This window comes from Xenopus laevis, chromosome 5L (assembly GCF_017654675.1).
Source record: "Xenopus laevis strain J_2021 chromosome 5L, Xenopus_laevis_v10.1, whole genome shotgun sequence".
NCBI lineage: Eukaryota > Metazoa > Chordata > Amphibia > Anura > Pipidae > Xenopus > Xenopus laevis.
In genome coordinates, this window is record NC_054379.1 from 92,763,658 (window position 1) to 92,787,106 (window position 23,449).

Here is a 23,449-nt window from a genome sequence, read left to right on the forward strand (position 1 = left end):
ATAGTTTGTTTCTGTCAGGGAAAAAAATCCTCCCTATTATTCCTGGAACAAATTCTGCTCAATTTATATATCCTATGTATTCCACTAACATTTTAATTTAAATCTATAAAACAGTTAGTCCTACTTTAAACTCTATCATATTATGTTTATTTGATCATATTATCTTATGGCTTCTTCTAACATCTTTATTATTTTCTTAAGAATTATATGTTATTTTACACCCTTCTGCATATTCTTATATTTGACAGTTTATCTATTCTGTTTTGTCCTAATAGGCAATTTTATTATATTCTTTTTATTTTATCATACTATACTTTCTTATTATATAGTCTAGCATTTTCTCCTCTTCTCTTGTATTTTAATTTCTAACATCTAAGCCTTTAGCCTATCCTATCATGTGTTACCATATTTTATATTATGTTTGTTATACCTTATGTGATCTTCCAACATCTTATTTTATTTTGTGAACTATCCTATTTAATCTTCTAATATCTTATCATATTCAGTATTATAGTATCATTTTCTGCTGTTAGATCTTTATTTTAATTAATCTATTTCCTGCTAGCTAATAATATATTTGCTACTGTTATACTTGATATTATATATATATATATATATATATATATATATATATATACTGTATATATATATATTTATTTATGTATTGATATTTATTTATGATATATTTATATTATTTCTTATTAGTTATATATTTGATATTATTTATATTTCCAGCCTATCTTAGTTTTACCTTATTATCCTCTTGTAACTATCCTCTGAATTTACATTTCTACTATTACCCTAAGTCTAGTTTGATTTGATACTATCTGTTTTATAAGAGCCCTTTAGTTATATCATTTAGCCAAAACTTATATAACCAAAGGATCCCAGCTCTTTTAATCAATTTAAAATACTTACCACCATTTAAAAATACTTACACATTTACACATTTATATGAGGGTTAGAGAGGGTAGCTTAGTAAGTCCATACAGAGATACAACTGATGGTAGGCCAGACCCAATGTTTTCACCTGGAGATGGAAGTATAGGTGATGAAGTAGCTTTGATGGAAATGCAAGATGGACTTGATGGTAGTTCCAGAGATGGATTTGATGGTGGGACTGATGACTTGTGGAGTTGGCTGCTGATCTTTATGTAGCAACGATGCATCAGGTGAAGCTGATGGTAGAGCTGCAAATGGATCTGTGAATTCATACAGCAGACTGGTGTGCTTTTGAACAAATTAAGATGTTTTCCAGTTGGATGGGAACTGAACTTCGAGTTGATGTATCCTCTCCCACAGTTGTAGTGAGTGGGCTTATGCCTGCCAGCTGCGACTCAGATATGTGAAATCCTGCAGACTGTAGCTGTAAGTTGAGGCGGTGTCAATGTTGAGGACCTCTAAGGCACTTGCTGGAATGCTCACATCAGGATTTGGTTGCTTGAAAGAAATATAAAGCTGTTACTTTTCTTTTTACATATTTGACTTCAGTTGATAAGTGTATATCTATCTATCTATCTATCTATCTATCTATCTATCTGTGTGTTTGTAAAATTAAGGTGATGTTTGTGCAATATTTGTGTTTCTTAAAGGAACATTAACACCAAAAAATTGTGTTTTAAAGCAATGAAAATATAATGTATTGCTTTACTGCACTGGTACAACGGGTGTGTTTACTTCAGATACTCAACTATAGTTTCTATAAATATGCTGCCTTTTAGCCATAGGGGCAGCCATTCAAAACTGAAAAAGGTTATAAGGCACAGGTCAAACAGCAGATAACAGATAAGCTATGTAGTATACAATCAGATTCTTCAGTAACTATCTTCTATCTACTGTGTATCATATGCTTGAATGGCTGCCCCCATAGCTACACAGCAGCTTGTTTATGTAAACTATAGTTGTGTCTTTTTAATAAATACACCAGTTTTATCAACACAGCCCCATATTGCCATTCCATTAATACACTTTAATATTTTGGAGTTACTGTTCCTTTAAAATGTTTTAATGTGAAGAACAAGTAAACGCTGTGGAAACACCATGCCAGCATCTTACTTTTATTTCCCTTGAATCTCTAGCACAAGCTTAGGCTTGCATATGTGCAGTATTCTAACATTAGAAAAGAATATCTTGGAAGCTGTGCTATATGTACATTGTGTAAGTGTGTGAGTTTTTGAACAACTTTCTTGGATTTCAGCCTTTTTTTACTCAAAATGTTGTGTTCTAAAATGAAAATGTTAAACAAATGGCATGTCTAAAGAATGCATGTAATATTGCACTAAAACTCTCTGCTGCCATAACATCAGGAGACCTATTTATCAAGCTGGAAATACAGGCAATAAATCTCATAATTATAAGTTGTGTATTTGTACTTACAACTGATTTTATGATATGATTTTGTGAATGTTGAAATCATCAACTGAAAAGATCTATCCACAGTATTTATTAATATGTGGGTTTTTCTATCATTTATTATAACCTATTTAAATGAAAGGGAGACAAATGCATCAGAAAGAAATTCTGGAGTACACAGTTTTTTACAGAGAATTATCCAAATGCCCACTTTATATTACTCCTTGCTTTGCAGTCAGTTAAAATTAATATGCAGCTTTGTAAATACTCCTGGAATTTAGATGCATTATGTAGTGATATGTGATATTATAAGGCATTTTTGCATAGCTTGGCCCCTAACTGTACACTGAGGTTGCAGTCTTTATAACATAAAATGTACATGAAGGAGTTAACTCCTAGAGCTATTCCTGTTATACAGGCACATTAATACAGAAATATTGCTGGGTTAAGTGAAGACTCTTGGATATTTAGTGTGCTGAACTGTTAGATAAACTAAAGAGTGTAGCTTGTAATCCATGGTTTCACAATATTTCAGTCATATACTTACAGGTTCTGGCTGGAAAGGTGGTTCGACATTTTGTCTTTCTACTTTGATCCAGTTGATGGATTTGAAAAAGGGGTGTATCCTTATATCCCCCTTGAACCCAAGCCGCTGGTATGGCTTCTTCTTTAGGAGCTAAGGGAACAAAAACAGTGACTTACTGCTACTAATAGAAACCAAAACTACAGTCCATATATATGCCATATATATCCTAATCAGATGCACTGGCACCCACCTTTTCCAGAAGATCTTGCAGTTCTGTACTGAGCTGTTCTGAATAGCTGGGCTGGCAATTGAGGATAAAATGGATGCATTTCTCTGCTTTACGGCCTTCATAAAAAGGTGATCTTCCAGTGGCCATTTTGCTCAAGACAATCCCAAAAGCCCACCAGTCTACTGCTGAATTGTAGATGTGACACTGGACCATCTGAAATACAAAGAACAGATTATTCCCCATCAAATACAGAAATTCCAGTTTACAAACATTTGTTTGTGTTTATGCCTTGATGACATTTTGGCGTTTAAGGGTTCTGTGATCAATCTGTGGTCCAAGCTCCCAAGAAAAACAGAAACTCAGTTCTCAGTGTGCAGAAAAGGTAGAACTATATAGGTGCTACAACTAGCTAAGAGTCTTTGTTTTTACAAGTGATTCAAGGGTTAATAATGATGCTGGGATTCAAAGAGATACTTTTAAATACATAACAGCTGAAGAAATTATTATTTATTATTATTATTTGAAGAAGAATAAATGTTTGACCTCCAATATGTCAGGTTAAGATGCAGATTATTGACCACTGAAAAACATTATATGGAATGTGCCTCCATTGCTTTCCATACTGTAAAATTTTGTGCATTACATATATCAGTAATAAGTCTCTCACCTCTGGGGCCATGTTGTGCAATGTCCCAATTGATCCTGAGATGGTTTTGTTGCCAAATACGTTCTCAGCAGCCAATCCAAAGTCAGCAATCTTGATGTGTCCCTTGTTGCTGAACAGAATGTTTTCCGGTTTGAAGTCTCTGTAAAGTAAAGTACAGGTGTCACTGCATAATTCTGTTTGTATGGCAGAACATGTGCGGTTTCAATTCTACATAGAATAAAAATCTAATGGCCATTTGTGGAAACAAAATGTACAAAGGTTATGCGTGAGGGCAAACGGATGACAGCTCCCTCCTATGGCAGGATGCAAAGTGCAAAAAATATTGTAGATTGCACCAGATTTTTTGCACTTTGCATCCTGCAATGGATTTGTAATACAAGGCCCCCAATAATATCAACTATTAAACATATTACAGAGAGATCATATAGAAAACTGTTCTTACCGATGGATGATTCCTTCAGAGTGCAGAAATTGCAGGCCGCACACCATCTCAGCTGCGTAGTACCTTTGAAAAAAATTAGCAAAAAATGCACATAGTGGATATATATTCTTTACCTTACACCTTTAAAGGACAAGGAAAGGCTTAATTACTGGGGTGCCAATTTTATAAGCATCCTCCAGTGATTATAATCATGAATTATGATCATAATAAAAAACACATCAGCCATAGGACAATGTAAGTGAGTGTCATGTTGCCATCTTGCTTTCTGTCCCTGGGATCCCTGCTGCTGCCCTGTGCTGTTTGCATGTGCATTAGTGAAAAAAGTTTGGCTTTTAGCATCTAAGTTTAGTTTTAACTCTGGAATGTGCTTCTGCCAAGGCATCCACAAGGATTACCTGGACTGGTGACAAGGTGGTGTGTGTGTCAGGGACTGGTACAGTGTTTGTGTTGCTGCTACACTCTGGCAAAATGTTGTTGCCATACTGTGTTTACTACACATTTAATGTATGGCTGCTACATGAAGAAAAGCACCTCCCCAGGCTGTATGTCACTTACAGTACGGAGTCCATGTCCAGATAGCCTCTGTTGTTGAGAAGATCTTGTAGGCTTCCTCCACTTGCATATTCCATCACAATGAAGGCATGCAGCTGGATAGAATTAGAAAAAGAAAGCACATGTTACATAGGTACCACTGCACAACAATATTAAAAGAAAACTAAATTCAATTAGTGACCATACATCCCCTCCCCAGGCCCCTCTCCTGAACTGCTGCAACCACATTCCAAGTGCAGCCCTTCACCCCTATACTCCTTAGGCATAGCTGAGTACCATGGTGACTGCAACGTTCTTCTGCTTCAATTCTGCACCCTGGTGCTGATCACCAACTATGAGCATTTGCCCTGGAACCAGGACCAGATCAACCTCCAACCCTGCTGTGTAGCTCAGCCATAATAGGGCAGGTACAACAGAATCAGACAAATTATCTTTGGAACCACAAGTCGGACCTACTCCTGTGTGAGGAGTGATGCATTATGCAAATATAGTTCTTGGGGTTTCCCAGATAAGGAATCTTTTCGTAATTTGGATCAACATTCTTTATCTCTACTAAATAATAACTTGAACATTAAAAAGAAAAACGAATAGGATTGTTTTGCCACCACTATGGATTCATGTTACGTAGTTTCCATCAAGCACAAGGTACTGTTGTATTATTACAGCAAAAAAGGAAATTATTTTTTAATTTTTCAATTATTTGATTTAAATGCATTATTTGGAGATGGCGTTCCTGCAATATTGCGCTTTCTGGATAACCGTTTTTTTGGATAAGAGATCCAATACCTCATTTGTAATGATCGGTAGATACACTGCCAAGGTGAACTATAGAATATTTTCTAGTCAGCAAACACTTTTAGTTCTTTTTCATGTATTCGAATAAAAACAGTCATTTAAGACAACTGCGGCAGTAACTATGTCTCCTCTCAATCTGAACTCAGGTATAAATTTGCTGGGCCCTGTGAGACTCGCATAGGGATATTCCCCTCTAAAGCAAATTGTATGTTCTCTTGGCAAGAGGCCACTACATCAACACACCTCACTGCAATATGACACTTAATTGTACCTGTGTTTGGAATGCTGCATGAATGTTGCACAGGAAAGGACATTTCCAAGCCAGCTTCATCACCTTCACTTCAGTCTCATATCTTTCTTTAAGCTTGATGTTCTCTTTCTTAAGGATCTTAAGTGCCACTGGTTTCTTTCTGTCGGGCAATGATGCTAACATAACCTAAAAAAAGAGAAGGGATAAATTATAGAAAACCATCACAATGTGCAAATAATTTAAAGTATTTGATTCTCACATTCGGATTTTATACAATAAAATATTTAATATCATAAAAATGATATACAGAATATTTAATTCAATAAGCAACAGAGATCCTCTGCCAACTGCTTTGCTCCACATAAATAATAAATAAGGCCTGCCATCCTGAGTTCCTATCAATAGGCATTTCTGTCTGACTTCTGATTTAGATCCAGGGCTGCCATAAAGGGGGTAAAATTAATTCCACAATCACAGGCCACTTTATAGGTAGGGGATACCCAAGAATGGATAAAGGGCAAAGGACCAGTTTCACTAAACTGGAAGCAACTTAGATGCATTTCTAAAAAAAACACACAGGCACACCCACATAGAAGGGTTCCAGTCAGGCTAAAAACGTAGGCCCCTTTGGGGTTCTAAAGACTTATGGGGCAAAGTAAGTTCTAGTATTTGTAGAAAAAAATAGATGATCAAACCCTGGGCCTTTGTTTTTGACTGTTAACTATAGGTACTTTATTTAATGGCAGATAAGTAAAACATGCATGTATTGCTCACATTGCCAAATGATCCATTGCCCAGCTCCTGATGGAAATTGTAGCTGGAAATGTCCAGTGGATCACATCTTTCTTTGTCGATGTGTGGTCTCTTCCAGGAACTTTCTCCTTCTGTTAGAAAAGAAATTCTGTTAATAATTTATATTATAAATATGTAATACGTATCTTATGGCCATAATCAGAACCGGAAGTAGGGGTTCCGCACATTTGGACTTTCCGCTTGTACGTCTGTGGGCGTTATGCCCGGCCAGGCAGCCTAGGGCCCCTTCCCGGGTTGGCCCGGCGCTGGCCATAATACTGAGGATCTATTAATAAGAAACTGAAAACAAAATTTAAGGAAATATACACAAATGCCTCTTTTTCCTCACCAAGGAACAGGTGGATGTGGTATATAAAAGGTCTGGTCATAATTTAAAATTATACAACATAGTGATAACTGAAAGGAGAAGAAATGTCATATTCCACTTGGGGGTGCCAAATGTTAGGAATCCCCAAGTGATTGTATTTACTTACCTGACACCCTGGGCCAGTGCTCCTATCAGCAGAAACCTGCAACGGCCCGGGATTCTTCCAGCGAGCACCATGGAACGATCCTCTTCCGGCTTCTTCTTTCTTCTCGCAGGTGCGCATGCACAGTAGAAAAAAGCCAGCTATTTTGTTCTACTGCGCATGCATCTGCACCAGGAGATTTAAAGAGTGAAGAAGTAGGAAGATGATCGCTCCATGGTGCTCACTAGAAGAACCTTGGGCCAGTGCACTTTTCTGCTGATAGGAGCACAGGCCTGGGGTGTCAGGTAAGTCAATACAATCACTTGGGGGTGCCTAACATTTGGCTCACGAGCATGCTCATTTATTCTCAGCTCAGATTAGTTAACACAGCCTCCAGTCTAACAGCCAATGAAGAGATAGCATTGCTGGTTCCCATAGAAACTCTAGCTGGCTGATCATATTTTATTCTCCTAACCCACCTCTCCTGAGCTCAATTTAACCATTACAGTGCTCAACCCCAGCAGAATCTGTATAATTATTATCACTTACTTATAAAGCACCAACATATGCGGCACCACCATACTATTGGCTCAGGTGAACCCAAACAGCATAACAAAAGCAATGGCAAAGGATAGAACAAGCATAAAGGGAGACATTAGGTCAGAACATCTTGCCCATATGAGCTTACAATCTAGGGGTTATACTACAAATGATAGGAGAGGCACGGGTTTGCTTCAAGGGGAACTATCGTGAAAATGAAAATTTAATACAAGCTTCAGCATACTGAAATTAGAAACTTTCTAAATACAATCAATTAAAAATTCTGTACCATTTCTTTAATAATCAAGTTAATCTTCACTATCCCTCTCTCAGCATCTGTTTCTCTTTAGTCTTTCTTCATGCAGGAGTTGGTTGTCAGATATTCAGTTAGATCCAACGTATCTTATGGGGGGGGGTCCTTTTTGCCTAGAAAATGTATTAGAGCTCACTCTATTAAAATCACTAGAAATCCTGTATCTCTACATGCAGAATTTGTGCAAAAGGCAGTTATTTTTTTAGTGTTTGTACTGGAATCAGTTATTTGAGTGAGCTCTAATACATTTGCTAGGAAAGGAAGCCCCCCCCTATAAGATATATTGGATCTAACTGTCAATGAATATCTGAACCGAACTGCTGTATGAAGACAGAATAAATAGAAACAGATGCTGAGAGAGGGATAGTGAATATAAACTTAATTATTTCAGAAACAATGCAGCATTTAATTGATTCTTATTCCAGTATGATAAAGCTTATATTACATTTTAATTTCCCCCATCAGTGTTGCACATACATAGGATTATACTAGACACTATGGTAACCATTAGAAGGACTGAAATTGGCATTGCAGCTCCTTAGGGAACAACACTGTAGTGAGACTGAATGAGAGATTCATAGGAAGGATCAGGATTTGTTGGCTAGAGTGATAAATAGGTATTGATAGATATATAGTCAGACAAACACAAGTGGATAACTGGAGGAGGCAAACTGTTTAATGCTAGGTTTAATGCTAGGCATTTGCAACTGTTTTTTTATGTCAGTTATGGACCAGTGAGAGCTTTCCCTTAGAGTGATTGTGCTCCAATGTCACTGTATCTAATACATTAAATACCATGTTACAGTCAGGCTGGGAATTTGCCTTTGCCAATGAGGTCAAAATATGATGTCCTGTGGCTAATAGCCATGGGTATAGGTAACAAGCTTGAAGAGACAGTTAGAGACAGTTACACTATGTTATGGGATAGTCTGATCCTTTTTACCTTCTGCTTCATCCCTGTCGCTGCTTCTTGGTCTTTTCCACCTTTGCTCTTCATTCTTCTCATACAAGAGCCTCTGTCTCCTCCTCTCCCTCTTCCTCCTTCTCCTCTCCCTTGCTCGCTCTGTCTTTTGGTGGGGTCTTTTGTTGTTTATCTCTGGGCTTTGCTCCCTCTTTCTCTTAACCCTCTCATGTGTTTCCATCCTGCTGTCCTCCTCAAGCTGAGATCTTATTTGCTTGATCATATTGATTGTAGAGTCCATCCTGGATAAGTTCTTTTCTTCTCACTGTAAAAAAAATCGCTTTGGAAGTCGCTCAAATCTCCAAAATCTCCAAATGCTGGTGCAGCACCAAAGACAACCAAGGGTCGTTGCAACCAACTGTTACTTTGCAAGGGATGATGGGTATATAACAGGAAGTGCGCATACCATGTGACCAACTGCCATTTTGCTGCACCTGAATGTTACAGCACATGTACACTGCAGCCCAGATGCAGATTAACAGAGCATAGTAGAATAGGAAAACATATCTGAGGAATAATTATTATTATTTGTTTACAGCTAATCCTGAGATCCTGGTATAAAATGATAAATCTTATATCACTACATCAGATGGGATCATAGAAAAATAAATTAGGAAAACAATATTTCCTATAGAAGGCAGTGGTGAAACATTCACTTTCATCCAGAGTTAGAAAACTCAGCAATTGCTTGTGAAGACTGGGCAGTGTTGTTGAGTTTAGTTCTCAGGGAGATGTCAGGTAATCCTATGGGTCAGCAAATGAACACAAAATGCTTTTTTTATTATGTTTAGTATTCAATATAAACAGGCTTTTCTGAAAAGGTTTCAGTTCAGACTGCCATTATTATTTATTTCTGCCTACCTAGAAGGAGGAAGTGGAGACATGAATAAAGAATTCAGGTAACCTTCTGGCCACTTGACCCTAGTGACTGAGAGTGAGATGTAAGGTGTTGTAAATAATACCACTCTAGTGGCATAGTTTTTCTAGGGCGATAAAGGTTAGATCAGTGACTAAGATCACTAACACGCAAGCATTATAGGGATGTTTAAAGTGGGCCCTGACAATTCTAAGGGTTTTGCAAATTTGCACCCACCAGGTTAGGGGATTGGCAGAGCCTCCACTTGCCACTCATGAATACAGTACAGCCAAATGCAGGTAGTGACATATTCATATGGAACATTCATGTCTGTAAGAGAATGTAGAATGGTGCAGGGCTGGGTGCAAGTGGCCACAAAACATGTTGATTTCCATCCATATTTCGCATATTTTCCGTCCCTATACTGTGTAAATGACCAATATTAAATAGATGTTCTTTAAAGCTGAAAATGTATGATTTAATCAATTATACAGACCAGTAGTACCACATTTTACTGCTTATGGGAAAGGTTAGCGGTCCTACATGACATCTGAGAGGAATGTATATTTAATCTGAAAAATATTACCTCATAAAACTGCACTCGGTAATTTATGTTTAAAAACAAGAGCTTTATTACCTTATGCTTCCAAAAGAAAAGGAACACTCATAACCTTATATGTAATTACAATGATTCATAAGGTTATATTGTACTTCCCCATTTCAGAAAACATCATATCCAAATAGTGACAATCAATATGCAAATTCATATTGTAAAATAAACTCATTTTTTGAAACTTGAAACATAATGATACTACAATTTTTTTAGGTTGCACATTTGAAGATGTACCTAAACAGCTTTATAAAAGTCACACTGCACATGACAGTACTAAAAGTTCCCAGCAGGAGACAACAAATGCCATTGCTACATGTACCAAAGGGAATCAGTCATGTTAACTGGAGTTTTTTTCTATCTGTCCACATTTAGCTATTGTAGGAAACCTGAAGCCTGATATTTCTATTTATGGGACCCTGATCTGCAGAATACCAAGATACTGTATAATTTCATTATTTAAAAAAACAAGGTGTTTGAAAAACATTTTTTAATAAAATATATCCCTTGCATTCACTTCTTTGATCTTTTTCCCATCTGTAAAGCCTATGGTGTTTGGGCAAAGATTTGATTCTACAAAGAGAAATGAAACCATGCATTTTGTGCATTCTGAAATAAAAATGTAATTACTTGATACTAAAGTGGCCTGTAATGTTTTCCTTGTTCCTGTTTAACATCTGATGCTGAATAACATATAAAATTTAACAATTTGGAAGCAAAAAGATAAACCAAAAAAATAAAAGCAAGGAAATTAGAGAATTTGCAAACACACTTTTAACATATTCCATTAAGAAACTTTGGCAGATATCTTGCTTTTTTTAAAAAATTTTTTGTAGATTAGCTATAAAGATTTTAACATATTCCTTAATATAAATAAATAACAGAGACACTTTTTTACATACAGATTACAACTACTGGTTCTTTATCTTTTTCTTAAACGCTCCAAAAGTGCAATTCAAAGGCTCAGATTTACTAAGGGTCGAAGTGAATTCGAAGTGAATATTTGAATGGAAAAACGTTGAATTTCATAGTATTTTTTGGGTACTTCGACTTTCATTTGAAGTGAAAATGCTTCATCTATTCGACCATATGATAATTTTATGTACTGTCTCTTTAAAAAATGTCGACACTTTGCCACCTTAAACCTGCTGAATTGCTATGTTAGCATATGGGGACATCCTAGAACATATAGCCAACATTTGGCTAAGTTTTTAGAAGTCAAAGTGAAATCGTACGATCGTACGATTAAATCGTATTATTCGAAGTATGATCGTACAATGTTAAAAATCCTACGAATTCTGCTTCGAATATCAAACTAGCCTATTCGATGGTCTAATTTCAAAGTTTTTTGCACTTCCAAATCTGATAAATCTGCCCCAAAATGTCTGTGCACCATAAGGTTTTCTCCAAATAAAGATCTCCCAACACATTTGAGTTATGCAGGTCACAGTCAACCCAAGCAAAGGTACTTCCAACCAGTGTGATATAAGAGCCAGTTAGCCAGGCATGGGGGCAGATTTATTTCAAATTTGAGATAGAGTTTATCAGCGATAATACATACTATATACAGTATCTATATCTATATATATATATATATATATATATATATATATATATATGCATTGCTCCCCAACTCTTTTTAAATCTAAATATGGCTCACGAGTAAAAAAGGTTGGGGTCCCCACAATAGACAATAGCTTTGTTTAAAACGATTACTCTGTTGTGATGAGTTTCTCTACAAAATAAATATTCATTTTATCCTTTGCAGCCTTTATTATGAAAAGGAAAGTGCTTGCAAACTAAGCAACAAAATGATTGTATTTGGTTTTGTACTGCAATGCTGCTTGGAGGGATCAGAAAATGTAACAAGGTGCTACTCCTGTTATTAGCCGTCTCTGCAGAAGCATCTCAATAGAAAGATTGCCAGCACTTTCTCCCACTGAGGGGCAAATTCACTAAAAGACGAAGCACCTAACGCCAGCGTGAATGCGCATTTTCGTTAATTCGCCGATTCACTAACGGACGCTGGCGTAAATTCGCTAGTGTTACTTCGCACCATTACGTCTGGCGAATTTGCGCAACGGACGTAACTACTATGGGTGATAGGCTGAAAAAGATCGAAATTTTTTTTGGGGCTACCCTCCTTCCCCCCTACATTTCCTAACTCTTGGCACCTTAAATATACAGTGGGCACATGTGTAGGGCAAAATAAAAATTTTATTTGCTGTTTTGAAGGTTTCCCAGGCTTGTGTAGTGATGCTACTTATACCTCCATTATAACTTCAATTTGGCGCCACATGCAAATTAAGCATCGCTAGCGTAACTTTGCTTTGCGAATTAACGCTAGCGCAACTTCGCAACCTTACGCTTCCCCTGAGCGCAACTTCGGATTTTAGTGAATTAACGTAGCGCTGGCTAAAATACGCCTAGCGAAGCGGATGCTGGCGCAACTACGAATCTTAATGAATTTGCCCGAGTCCCCTGGGTGTTATATTTTTATCCATTATTTTCACTGTGATCTGAGTGCAAATATATATGTTTTTTTTCAAGCAGAAGTGACTTATTATCAAGACCCACAAAGAGTTCCTGTAGGGCAACTTGTAACTAAATTATTAGGGCTGAACCCCCGAATCCTTTACGAAAGATTCGGCAGAATACCGAACCGAATCCTAATTTGCATATGCAAATTAGGGGTGGGAAGGGGAAACCATTTTTTACTTCCTTGTTTTGTGACAAAAAGTCATTAGATTTCCCTCCCCACCCCTAATTTGCATACGCAAATTAGGATTCGGATTGGCGGGCAGAAGGATTCGGCTGAATCCAAATCCTGCTGAAAAAGGCAGAATCCCGAATCGAATCCTGGATTCGGTGCATCCCTACAAATTATTGTCCCAGACCAAGTGCCGACATGTTTAAAAACTGTTAAGGAATATCCATATGCTACTGTTAATCATAGTTAGCCAATGAAAATATCATCGTAATACAACTTTTGTAATGTTTCATACAAAACTTTTACTCGATAACTCTGACTAGCTAACATGGTACAACACCATTACCTGTAACATCTATAATAATTCATTAGCAGTAGCATTTGGAGAAGTGTATAATTTCTTTAAGAAACCCTGTTATACCACAGTTTAGAACTTTTTCAGTGATATGAAATAAATATAATTAATAATGAATATTGCAGTAATGAAAGTAAGGCACCTGTCTCAGAGATATTCTATAATTGTGCTCAGTATTGTCTCTTCTCATTGAAGATGAGCACCTGTAAAGAATTAGCTAAGATAATGAAGCCCCTGAGTGACAGATGGGCATTAAGATCTAAAGGGTTAAAGCAAGGGGACACAACAGTTCTAAATAAAATATGAGTGGCCACATGCATTTTGCCAGATGCCATGAAGCCTGCTTCTGAAGAATACTCCCAGTGGCCTCAAAGTTGTTGCTTATTTTTGAATTCCTGGTTTGGAAACAATTTTTGGTTGAGTAAAAGTCAGGTGTACTGCCAAACAGAACCTCTTGTAGGATATTTTATTACGTATTCAGTGGATAGGATAACTTACAATTCAGATGATCTCATGTTCTATAGAACACATTTGAAAATGTGTTGATTTGTTAGTTTATGGAACTTAAGCCCTATAATCTACGCAAAAATATTGACCACAATATCAATATTGGGAAATATCTTGAGATGGTATAAGATAAGCCTATGATTGATTTCGCTCCTGAGGCACAAAATGTTTAAATCTTTTTACAATTATGTACTGATACAAATAAACTAGTACGTTTTTCACTCAACTGAGCTGCTTTGACTTTACTCCTGTTTGTGGCCTGGAAAGTGCCAGCCTGTTTTTCTGTGTGTTCCATGTATGGCTCCCTAAGTTGAAGGTGTGGGGCTTGAGCACCCGGACCCAACGTACAAAGTGGTAAGCAAGTACATAACTGATCTCTCTTTTGCTTTGTGTCATATAGTATAAGATTAAATATATAAGAAGGGATGCAAGAAGTCTAGTTTGCATGGAATGCAGAAAGGTGAGTACACTGGGACAGACTATCCACATACCACAAAGACTTTAATGCAAGAAATCACAGATAAGAAGGGTTAAAGAAAACAAAATATTCATCAGATCAAAGTTCTCAAATAAATATAAATAATTGCCTTCTGCTATTAAGTTCCAGGGTTCTAGGAGTCTGTAATTTGCTTCTTGTCTTTGGGTGGAATGATTTTCACATTGAAAGGTATAAAGTATTCCAGCAGTGCCTGGGTATTCTTGGAGTCTAAGTGGTAGTCTTCTGATATTTTCTTAGCAGTCCAGGTTTCTGGAGAATTTTTATAGTTGTTGAGAAGTGTCAGTGCCTCAAGCACAGAAATCTTTCCTTTAGGAATACTCTCTACATCCAGATCCATAAGGGACTCTCGATTCACATTAAGTTTTGGAAGTCTAAGCTCTTCTTGCGCAGATGCACTCTCTTTGGTTTGTACCTATTTAAATGGTTAAAAAATATATCAATATCACATTTCTTTATAAATGTAACAATTGTTGGCTTACTTGTTTTACCAAGCAAATACACTCGAGTTCCAGGGTTTTTCTCAATACATTCAAGGCGTGAGCTTGTTTTCTAAATTCACACAGCTACTTCAGGGCAGTTCCATCAGAAGTACTGATCAGATTTTCAATGCACAGTTAAAAGGGGCATATAACTGATATACTTACATAAATCCCTCTACATAATTCATAACATGCCATTTACTAATTTTAGGCACCCCCAGTGATTCTAATGACTTACCTGATGAGAAGAGGTTCGCTCTATGGTGCTTGCTGAGAAGTCATTATAATCACAATGATATAGCTACACTAATTCCTTTACACATTGTACAACATGCTGTTTATTACTTCATGTTTCTTCTTTAACAGAAAAACTAAAGCTTAAAGTAGAAGGAAAGGATTAATCACTCAGATGGGGGGGGGGTGTTAGGCACCTCCAGTGAATATAATTACTTTCCAGATACCCCAGTCTGGTGCTGCCGTTACTAAATAACTGCACTGTCCTACAAAGAAGTAGACTAAAATGCTGCACATTATTTTTTAAAAACTCTGTACCAGCCCAAGGCAACCCCAGCCCTTTAGCAGTGTAGATTTGTGAATTCAAAGATGCCCCGCTTGCTCCCCAACTTATTTTCTGCTGTTTCACTGCACATGCTCTGTGCTGCTGTCCCTTATTTAAATTGAGGGAGCAACAATATACTGCACATATATAATATACACGCACACAGCATGGACTTTATATTGGAAGAGAATTTGGTTCTGAAGTATAGTAAAACAAAACAAAAGAAATCCATCTTTTGGCTGGAGTTAAAAAAAAAAGAAGGCTTAAATAACTTTACCTCAGAAGATGGGTCACTGGAGTCAACATAAACTTCTTTCAGCCTTGTCAGAAGCAGATTATCTTTGTTACGGATTTTATCTTCAATGTCTGGGTGATCTGATTAAAACAGAAATGCACCCCAAATAAATATTATTCAAAAAAATCAGCAATAAAGGATCCCATTTGTTGCATTTGCAAACGATTGCCATTTAGAAGTCAGGAAGGAATTTTTTCTCCCTCTCAGGCAAATTGGAGAGGCTTCACGAGTCGTGACCTCTAACCACTGAAGTGAAGAACTACAATTCCCACCATGCATTTCTCTCACATCCCATCTAGTAAATGTTTTAGAATATATAATATAAAAAAAATTCTGCTCATAAAAAAAAAAAAACACAAAAGCAGTGAGAATGCCAATATTAGGCTGCTGTGAGTAAACATCTCCCCCCCCCCATTACTCACGTGTTTTGGTTGCCCTCAGTGCATCCTCTGTTTTCGGGTGGGAGGGTGCAGGCCTTGGCTTCTCCTTGCCAATAAGCCCATGAGCCCGATTTTCAAGGTTAAAGTTGCGGAGTGCTCGTGTTAAGTGTAGCCCCATGCTTGTTCAGAGCACACTCACTGACACAGCGTGCCTGAATATCCTCCGTCTGAACATGAAGCCAAACTGGCCTGACGATTTCCTGGTTGAAGCACATAAGGCAGCCTGTAGGGGCGCGTTGCCAGTACAAAGGTTGAATGTACGGTGTCCATTGTAGGACAACTTCCGTCATTGTGCTACATGCGTTCTCCCTTTGTCAAAACTCCTGCATCCCTAATAGGGATGTAGCGAACGTCGGAAAAAAAGTTCGCGAACATATTCGCGAACTTGCGCAAAAATGCGAGCGGTTCGCGAACGGTTCGCGAACCCCATAGACTTCAATGGGAAGGCGAACTTTAACATCTAAAAAAAAAATTTCTGGCCAGAAAAATGATTTTAAAGTTGTTTAAAGGGTGCAACGACCTGGACAGTGGCATGCCAGAGGGGGATCAAGGGCAAAAATGTATCTGAAAAATCTGCCTGTGTGTGCTTGGAAGAGATAGTGTAGGGGGAGAGCTGTTAGTGATTTCAGGGACAGATGATAGTAAGTTTGCTGGCTAGTAATCTGCTTGATACTGCTCTGTATTGGAGGGACAGAAGTCTGCAGGGATTTGAGGGACATTTTAGCTTAGGTAGCTTTGCTGGCTAGTAATCTACTGTTCTCTTTAAACAACTGCCATACGTTGACCTTGTAGGCATTGTTTGCCCAGTTTTTTTGGACGCAGCCACTGAAGCACAGTTGCCAGAAAAAATATGCCATATAAATGCTGAAAATAGTAATTTTTCGCCATACGTTGACCTTGTAGACATTGTTTGCCCAGTTTTTTTGGTTGCAGCCACTGAAGCACAGTTGCCAGAAAAAATATGCCATATAAATGCTGAAAATAGTCATTTTTTGCCATACGTTGACCTTGTAGGCATTGTTTGCCCAGTTTTTTTGGTCGCAGCCACTGAAGCACAGTTGCCAGAAAAAATATGCCATATAAATGCTGAAAATAGTCATTTTTTGCCATATACGTTGAGTCAACGTATGGCAAAAAATGACTATTTTCAGCATTTATATGGCATATTTTTTCTGGCCTCTGTGCTTCAGTGGCTGCGGCCAAAAAAACTGGGCAAACAATGCCTACAAGGTCAACGTCGTTGACCTTGTAGGCATTGTTTGCCCAGTTTTTTTGGCCGCAGCCACTGAAGCACAGAGGCCAGAAAAATATGCCATATAAATGCTGAAAATAGTCATTTTTTTGGTCGCAGCCACTGAAGCACAGTTGCCAGAAAAATTATGCCATATAAATGCTGAAAATATAAATTTTTTTGGTTGCAGCCACTGAAGCACAGAGGCCAGAAAAATTATGCCATATAAATGCTGAAAATATAAATTTTTTTGGTTGCAGCCACTGAAGCACAGAGGCCAGAAAAATTATGCCATATAAATGCTGAAAATATGCATTTTTTTGGTCGCAGCCACTGAAGCACAGTTGCCAGAAAAAATATGCCATATAAATGCTGAAAATAGTCATTTTTTGCCATACGTTGACCTTGTAGACATTGTTTGCCCAGTTTTTTTGGTTGCAGCCACTGAAGCACAGAGGCCAGAAAAAATTAAACCAGTAGGGTTTGCACCCTAGTTTGTAACGGTGGCGGAGGGAGGAGGACGCTAAAGGACAGCTGTGTGTGGAGTCATGAGGCTTGAAGAGAAGGACAGCTGCATAGAAGTCAGAACAAGTCTTCCGGCGTGCAGTAACCCTCCGAGATCCACCCCTCATTCATTTTAATAAAGGTCAGGTAATCGACACTTTTGTGACCTAGGCGAGTTCTCTTCTCAGTTACAATCCCTCCTGCTGCACTGAAGGTCCTTTCTGAGAGCACACTTGAGGCTGGGCAAGACAAGAGGTTCATGGCAAATTGTGACAGCTCTGGCCACAGATCAAGCCTGCACACCCAGTAGTCCAGGGGTTCATCGCTCCTCAGAGTGTCGATATCTGCAGTTAATGCCAGGTAGTCCGCTACCTGCCGGTCGAGGCGTTCTTTGAGGGTGGATCCAGAAGGGTTGTGGCGCTGCCTTGGACAGAAAAACATTTGCATGTCTGACGTTACAGACTGGCCAAAGGGCTTTGTCCTTGCAGGTGCGCTCGTGGCAGGATTACTGGCACCTCTGCCCCTGGAATGTTGATGAGTTCCTGAAGTGACATCACCCTTAAAAGCATTGTACAACATGTTTTGCAGGCTGGTTTGTAAATGCCGCATCTTTTCGGACTTGTGGTATGTTGGTAACATTTCTGACACTTTATGCTTGTACCGAGGGTCTAGTAGCGTTGCGACCCAGTACAGGTCCTTCTCCTTAAGCCTCTTGATACGGGGGTCCTTCAACAGGCATGACAGCATGAAAGACCCCATTCTCACAAGGTTGGATGCAGAGCTATCCATCTCCGCTTCCTCATTATCAAGGACTGCATCATCCACGGTCTCCTCCCCCCAGCCACGTACAAGACCAGGGGTCCCCAAAAGGTCACCACTAGCCCCCTGGGAAGCCTGCTCCTGTTGGTCCTCCTCCTCCTCCTCCACAAAGCCACCTTCCTCCTCTGACTCCACTTCTGGCACCTCTCCCTGCGTTGCAGCAGGTGCCTGGGTTCGTTCTGGTGATTCCGACCAGAAATCGCGCGCTTCCAGCTCCTCGTCACGCTGGTCTACAGCCTCATCTGTCACTCGTCGCACGGCACGCTCCAGGAAGAAAGCGAAGGGTATTAGGTCGCTGATGGTGCCTTCGGTGCGACTGACCATATTTGTCACCTCTTCAAAAGGTCGCATGAGCCTGCAGGCATCGCGCATAAGCACCCAGTAACGGGGGAAAAAAATCCCCAGCTCTGCAGATCCAGTCCTACCACCCAGTTCAAAAAGGTACTCGTTGACGGCCCTTTGTTGTTGCAGCAGACGTTCCAACATAAGGAGCGTTGAATTCCAGCGAGTCTGGCTGTCAGAAATCAAACGCCTGACTGGCATGTTGTAGCGCTGCTGAATGTCAGCAAGGCGTGCCATGGCTGTGTAGGAACGTCTGAAATGGGCCGACACCTTTCTGGACTGGGTGAGAACGTCCTGGAATCCTGGGTACTTGGAGACAAAACGTTGGACTATTAAATTTAACACATGTGCCATGCAGGGCACATGTGTTAAATTGCCCAGTCTCAACGCTGCCAACAGATTGCTTCCATTGTCACACACCACTTTTCCGATCTGCAGTTGGTGTGGGGTCAGCCACCGATCGGCCTGTGACTGCAGAGATGACAGGAGTACAGATCCGGTATGGTTTTTGCTTTCCAGGCACGTCATCCCCAAGACAGCGTGACAACGGCGTACCTGGCACGTCGAATAGCCTAGGGGGAGCTGGGGGTGCACAGGTGTGGAGGAGGAGAAGGAGGACCCAGCAGCAGAGTAAGAAGAAGAAGAGGAAGAAGACGAGGTAGAGAGCGATGGAGGAGTAGAGGTGGTGGCAGAACCGCGTGCAATCCGTGGCGGTGACACCAACTCCACTGTTGTTGTTGAGCTACCCATTCCCTGCTTCCCAGCCATTACCAAGTTCACCCAGTGGGCAGTGTAGGTGACATACCTGCCCTGACCATGCTTGGAGGACCATGCGTCAGTAGTCATATGGACCTTTGGCCCAACACTAAGTGACAGAGATGCGGTAACTTGGCTCTGCACATGTTGGTACAGGTGTGGTATTCCCTTTTTAGAAAAAAAATTGCGGCTGGGTACCTTCCACTGCGGTGTCCCAATTGCTACAAATTTGCGGAAGGCCTCAGAGTCCACCAGCTGGTATGGTAAAAGCTGGCGGGCTAAGAGTGCAGACAAGCCAGCTGTCAGACGCCGGGCAAGGGGGTGACAGTCAGACATTGGCTTCTTACGCTCAAACATGGCCTTCACAGAAACTTGGCTGGTGGCAGATGACTGGGAATGGGAACAGGTGGTCAAGGTGGAAGGCGGAGTGGAGGGTGGTTCAGACGGGTCAAGGAGAGCAGAGGTAGAGCAGTAAGATGCTGGACCAGAAGGAGTGTGGCTTTTAGTTTGCCTGTTGCCTTTGAGGTGTTGCTCCCAAAGTGCTTTGTGCTTGCCGCTCATGTGCCTTCGCATAGAAGTTGTACCTATGTGGCTGTTGGGCTTACCAAGGCTCAGTTTCTGACTGCACTCATTGCAAATTACAATGCTTTTGTCAGAGGCACACACATTAAAAAAATCCCACACTGCTGACTTTTTGGAAGTGTGCGATCTGGCGGTAACAGTAGAAGTTGGCGGCATTGGCGGCAATGGCGGGTGCGTTGGCCGGCTGAACACAGGTGCCGATACATGTTGTTGCCCTACTGATCCCTGCGGGCTGTCCTCCCTGCTTCTTCTAAGTCTTATTCTCCTACTGCCTCTCTGACTCTCCGTCTCTCCATCTGAACTACCCTCCTCTTGCTCTCTTCTACTAGGCACCCACAAAACATCAATCTCCTCATCATCATTCTCCTCAGATGCATCAATTTCTTCTGACACATCACAGAAGGAAGCAGCAGCGGGGACCTCCTCCTCATCACTCATTATGTCCATCTCTATCGTGTTCTCTGCCAGAATTAAATCTGGTGTAAGGTCCTCATCTCCTTCATCTTCTTCTGGCAATAATGGTTGCGCATTACTCAGTTCAAGAAACTCATGGGAAAATAACTCCTCTGACTCCAGTGAAGAAGGGGCACCGGTGGTGGAGGAAGTGTTACGTGGGGTGGCCATAGCAGTGGAGGATGAGGAGGATGTTGTGGTAAAGTTAGAAACGGTAGAGGATGGGGTGTGCTGTGTAAGCCAGTCAACTACCTCTTCAGCATTTTGGGAGTTCAGGGTCATTGGCTTTTTAAAACTGGGCAATTTGCTAGGGCCACAGGATTGCATAGCAGCACGGCCCCTAGCACGGCCTCTGCGTGGCGGCCTGCCTTTGCCTGGCATTATTTTTAAAAAAACAACAACAACAAAAACTCAGTTGGTTTTTCTGGAAACGATAATACACACAGCTAGATGGCAGTTTGAAGAAAACAGTGTGCAAATAATGCCTAAAAGGTCAACGTATACACTACTACAGTGGTGGATACGGATTACGTAAAATATATGAATGCTGCTTGAAAAAAAGTAACTCAAGTGGTTTTTCTAGAGACGATAATATTATCAATATTTAGACAAAATGTGAACAAGCTCACACAGCTAGATGGCGGGTTGAAGAAAACACTGTGCAAATAATGCCTACAAGGTCAACGTATACACTACTACAGCGGTGGATACGGATTACGTAAAATATATTATGGCTGCTTGAAAAAAGTCACTCCGGTGTTTTTTCTGGAGACGGTAATATTATGGATATTTAGACAGAATGTGAACAAGGTCACACAGCTAGATGGCGGGTTGAAGAAAACAGTGTGCAAATAATGCCTACAAGGTCAACGTATACACTACTACAGCGGTGGATACGGATTACGTAAAATATATGAATGCTGCTTGAAAAAAAGTAACTCAAGTGGTTTTTCTAGAGACGATAATATTATCAATATTTAGACAAAATGTGAACAAGCTCACACAGCTAGATGGCGGGTTGAAGAAAACAGTGTGAAAATAATGCCTACAAGGTCAACGTATACACTACTACAGCGGTGGATACGGATTACGTAAAATATATTATGGCTGCTTGAAAAAAGTCACTCCGGTGTTTTTTCTGGAGACGGTAATATTATGGATATTTAGACAGAATGTGAACAAGGTCACACAGCTAGATGGCGGGTTGAAGAAAACAGTGTGCAAATAATGCCTACAAGGTCAACGTATACACTACTACAGCGGTGGATACGGATTACGTAAAATATATGAATGCTGCTTGAAAAAAAGTAACTCAAGTGGTTTTTCTAGAGACGATAATATTATCAATATTTAGACAAAATGTGAACAAGCTCACACAGCTAGATGGCGGGTTGAAGAAAACACTGTGCAAATAATGCCTACAAGGTCAACGTATACACTACTACAGCGGTGGATACGGATTACGTAAAATATATTATGGCTGCTTGAAAAAAGTCACTCCGGTGTTTTTTCTGGAGACGGTAATATTATGGATATTTAGACAGAATGTGAACAAGGTCACACAGCTAGATGGCAGTTGGTTGAATAACACACTGGGCAAAAAATGCCTACAGGGCAAATAATGCCTAAAAGGTCAACTTATACACTACTACAGCGGTAGTAAAATAAAAAAAAGTAAAATAAAAAAAAAATGAATATTAAAAAAAAAAATTAAAGTTGGTGCTGCTGAACTACTAGGAGCAGCAGATTAGCACACCAGTCCCACTCCCCAACACTGCTAGACTAATAGCACTGGGCTCTTATAGTAGTAGTAGTAGTAGTAGTAAAACAACAAAAAAATAAATAAAAGCAGTCCTTACAAGGACTACTGTTATTGCAGCAGTCAGCAGATGAGATCAGAAGCAGGACAGCTGCCCACAGCAGCTACATACAGAGCACTGCAGTAGAAGGTAGATTACTAGCCAGCAAAGCTACCTAAGCTTAAATGTCCCTCAAACCCCTGCAGACTTCTGTCCCTCCAATAACAGAGCAGTATCAAAACGATTACTAGCCAGCAAACTTTCAACTGTCCCTGAAATCACTAACAGGCAGCAGCTCTCTCCCTACACTATCTCTTCAGCACACACAGGCAGAGTGAAAAAACGCTGCAGGGCTTCGGTTTTTATAGGGAAGGGGAGTGGTCCAGGGGAGAGCTTCCTGATTGGCTGCCATGTACCTGCTGGTCTGGGGTGAGAGGGCAAAAAAAAGCGCCAACAATGGCGAACCCAAAATGGCGAACGTCGCGCGACGTTCGCGAACTTCCGGCGAGCGCGAACACCCGATGTTCGCCGGCGAACAAGTTCGCCGGCGAACAGTTCGCGACATCTCTAATCCCTAATGATTCAACTTCCACAACGTGCTTTCCAATAATTTATCCCTCATCTATGGCATCACCTCCTGCTACATACTTCATGCACTCCCTTACATCCACTATACTCCATGCCTCCTTCTCTATACTCCAGCCGTCATTCATCTCAGTTGCGGAATCCAGAGCATTAACCCTCCTCCACAAAATCTCAACTGT

General features: G+C 39.9%; 2 protein-coding genes across 2 annotated transcripts; both read right to left on the reverse strand.

The window, feature by feature from the left end:
• Window positions 1-663: 663 nt before the first annotated feature.
• LOC121393738 (protein kinase C delta type-like) lies at window positions 664-6,388 on the reverse strand. Its single transcript, XM_041563091.1, has 5 exons — window positions 4,217-6,388; window positions 3,775-3,913; window positions 3,129-3,320; window positions 2,900-3,028; window positions 664-1,440 (listed from the first exon to the last, which is right to left on the reverse strand). The coding sequence occupies exons 1-5, from the start codon at window positions 4,261-4,263 to the stop codon at window positions 1,318-1,320; spliced, it is 630 nt and encodes a 209-aa protein (XP_041419025.1). The 5' UTR covers window positions 4,264-6,388; the 3' UTR covers window positions 664-1,317.
• Window positions 6,389-14,415: 8,027 nt separating this feature from the next.
• Window positions 14,416-16,438, reverse strand: LOC121393739 (NADH dehydrogenase [ubiquinone] 1 alpha subcomplex assembly factor 4-like). The gene is made up of 3 exons (XM_041563092.1): window positions 16,182-16,438; window positions 15,742-15,839; window positions 14,416-14,838 (listed from the first exon to the last, which is right to left on the reverse strand). The coding sequence occupies exons 1-3, from the start codon at window positions 16,315-16,317 to the stop codon at window positions 14,539-14,541; spliced, it is 534 nt and encodes a 177-aa protein (XP_041419026.1). The 5' UTR covers window positions 16,318-16,438; the 3' UTR covers window positions 14,416-14,538.
• Between the last annotated feature and the right edge of the window lie 7,011 nt (window positions 16,439-23,449).

Bases quoted from the DNA above. Each gene is read 5' to 3' on its own strand.
- LOC121393738 (XM_041563091.1), bottom strand. From the start codon at position 4,263: ATGGTGTGCGGCCTGCAATTTCTGCACTCTGAAGGAATCATCCATCG. The intron at 3,914-4,216 runs GTAAGAACAGTT...TTTACTTTACAG, and splicing joins TCTGAAGGAATCATCCATCG to AGACTTCAAACCGGAAAACA. The intron at 3,029-3,128 runs GTGGGTGCCAGT...TTGTTCCCTTAG, and splicing joins TGCAAGATCTTCTGGAAAAG to CTCCTAAAGAAGAAGCCATA.
- LOC121393739 (XM_041563092.1), bottom strand. From the start codon at position 16,317: ATGGGGCTACACTTAACACGAGCACTCCGCAACTTTAACCTTGAAAAT. The intron at 15,840-16,181 runs GTGAGTAATGGG...TGTTTTAATCAG, and splicing joins ACTGAGGGCAACCAAAACAC to ATCACCCAGACATTGAAGAT. The intron at 14,839-15,741 runs GTAAAGTTATTT...CCATTTAAATAG, and splicing joins CCAGTGACCCATCTTCTGAG to GTACAAACCAAAGAGAGTGC.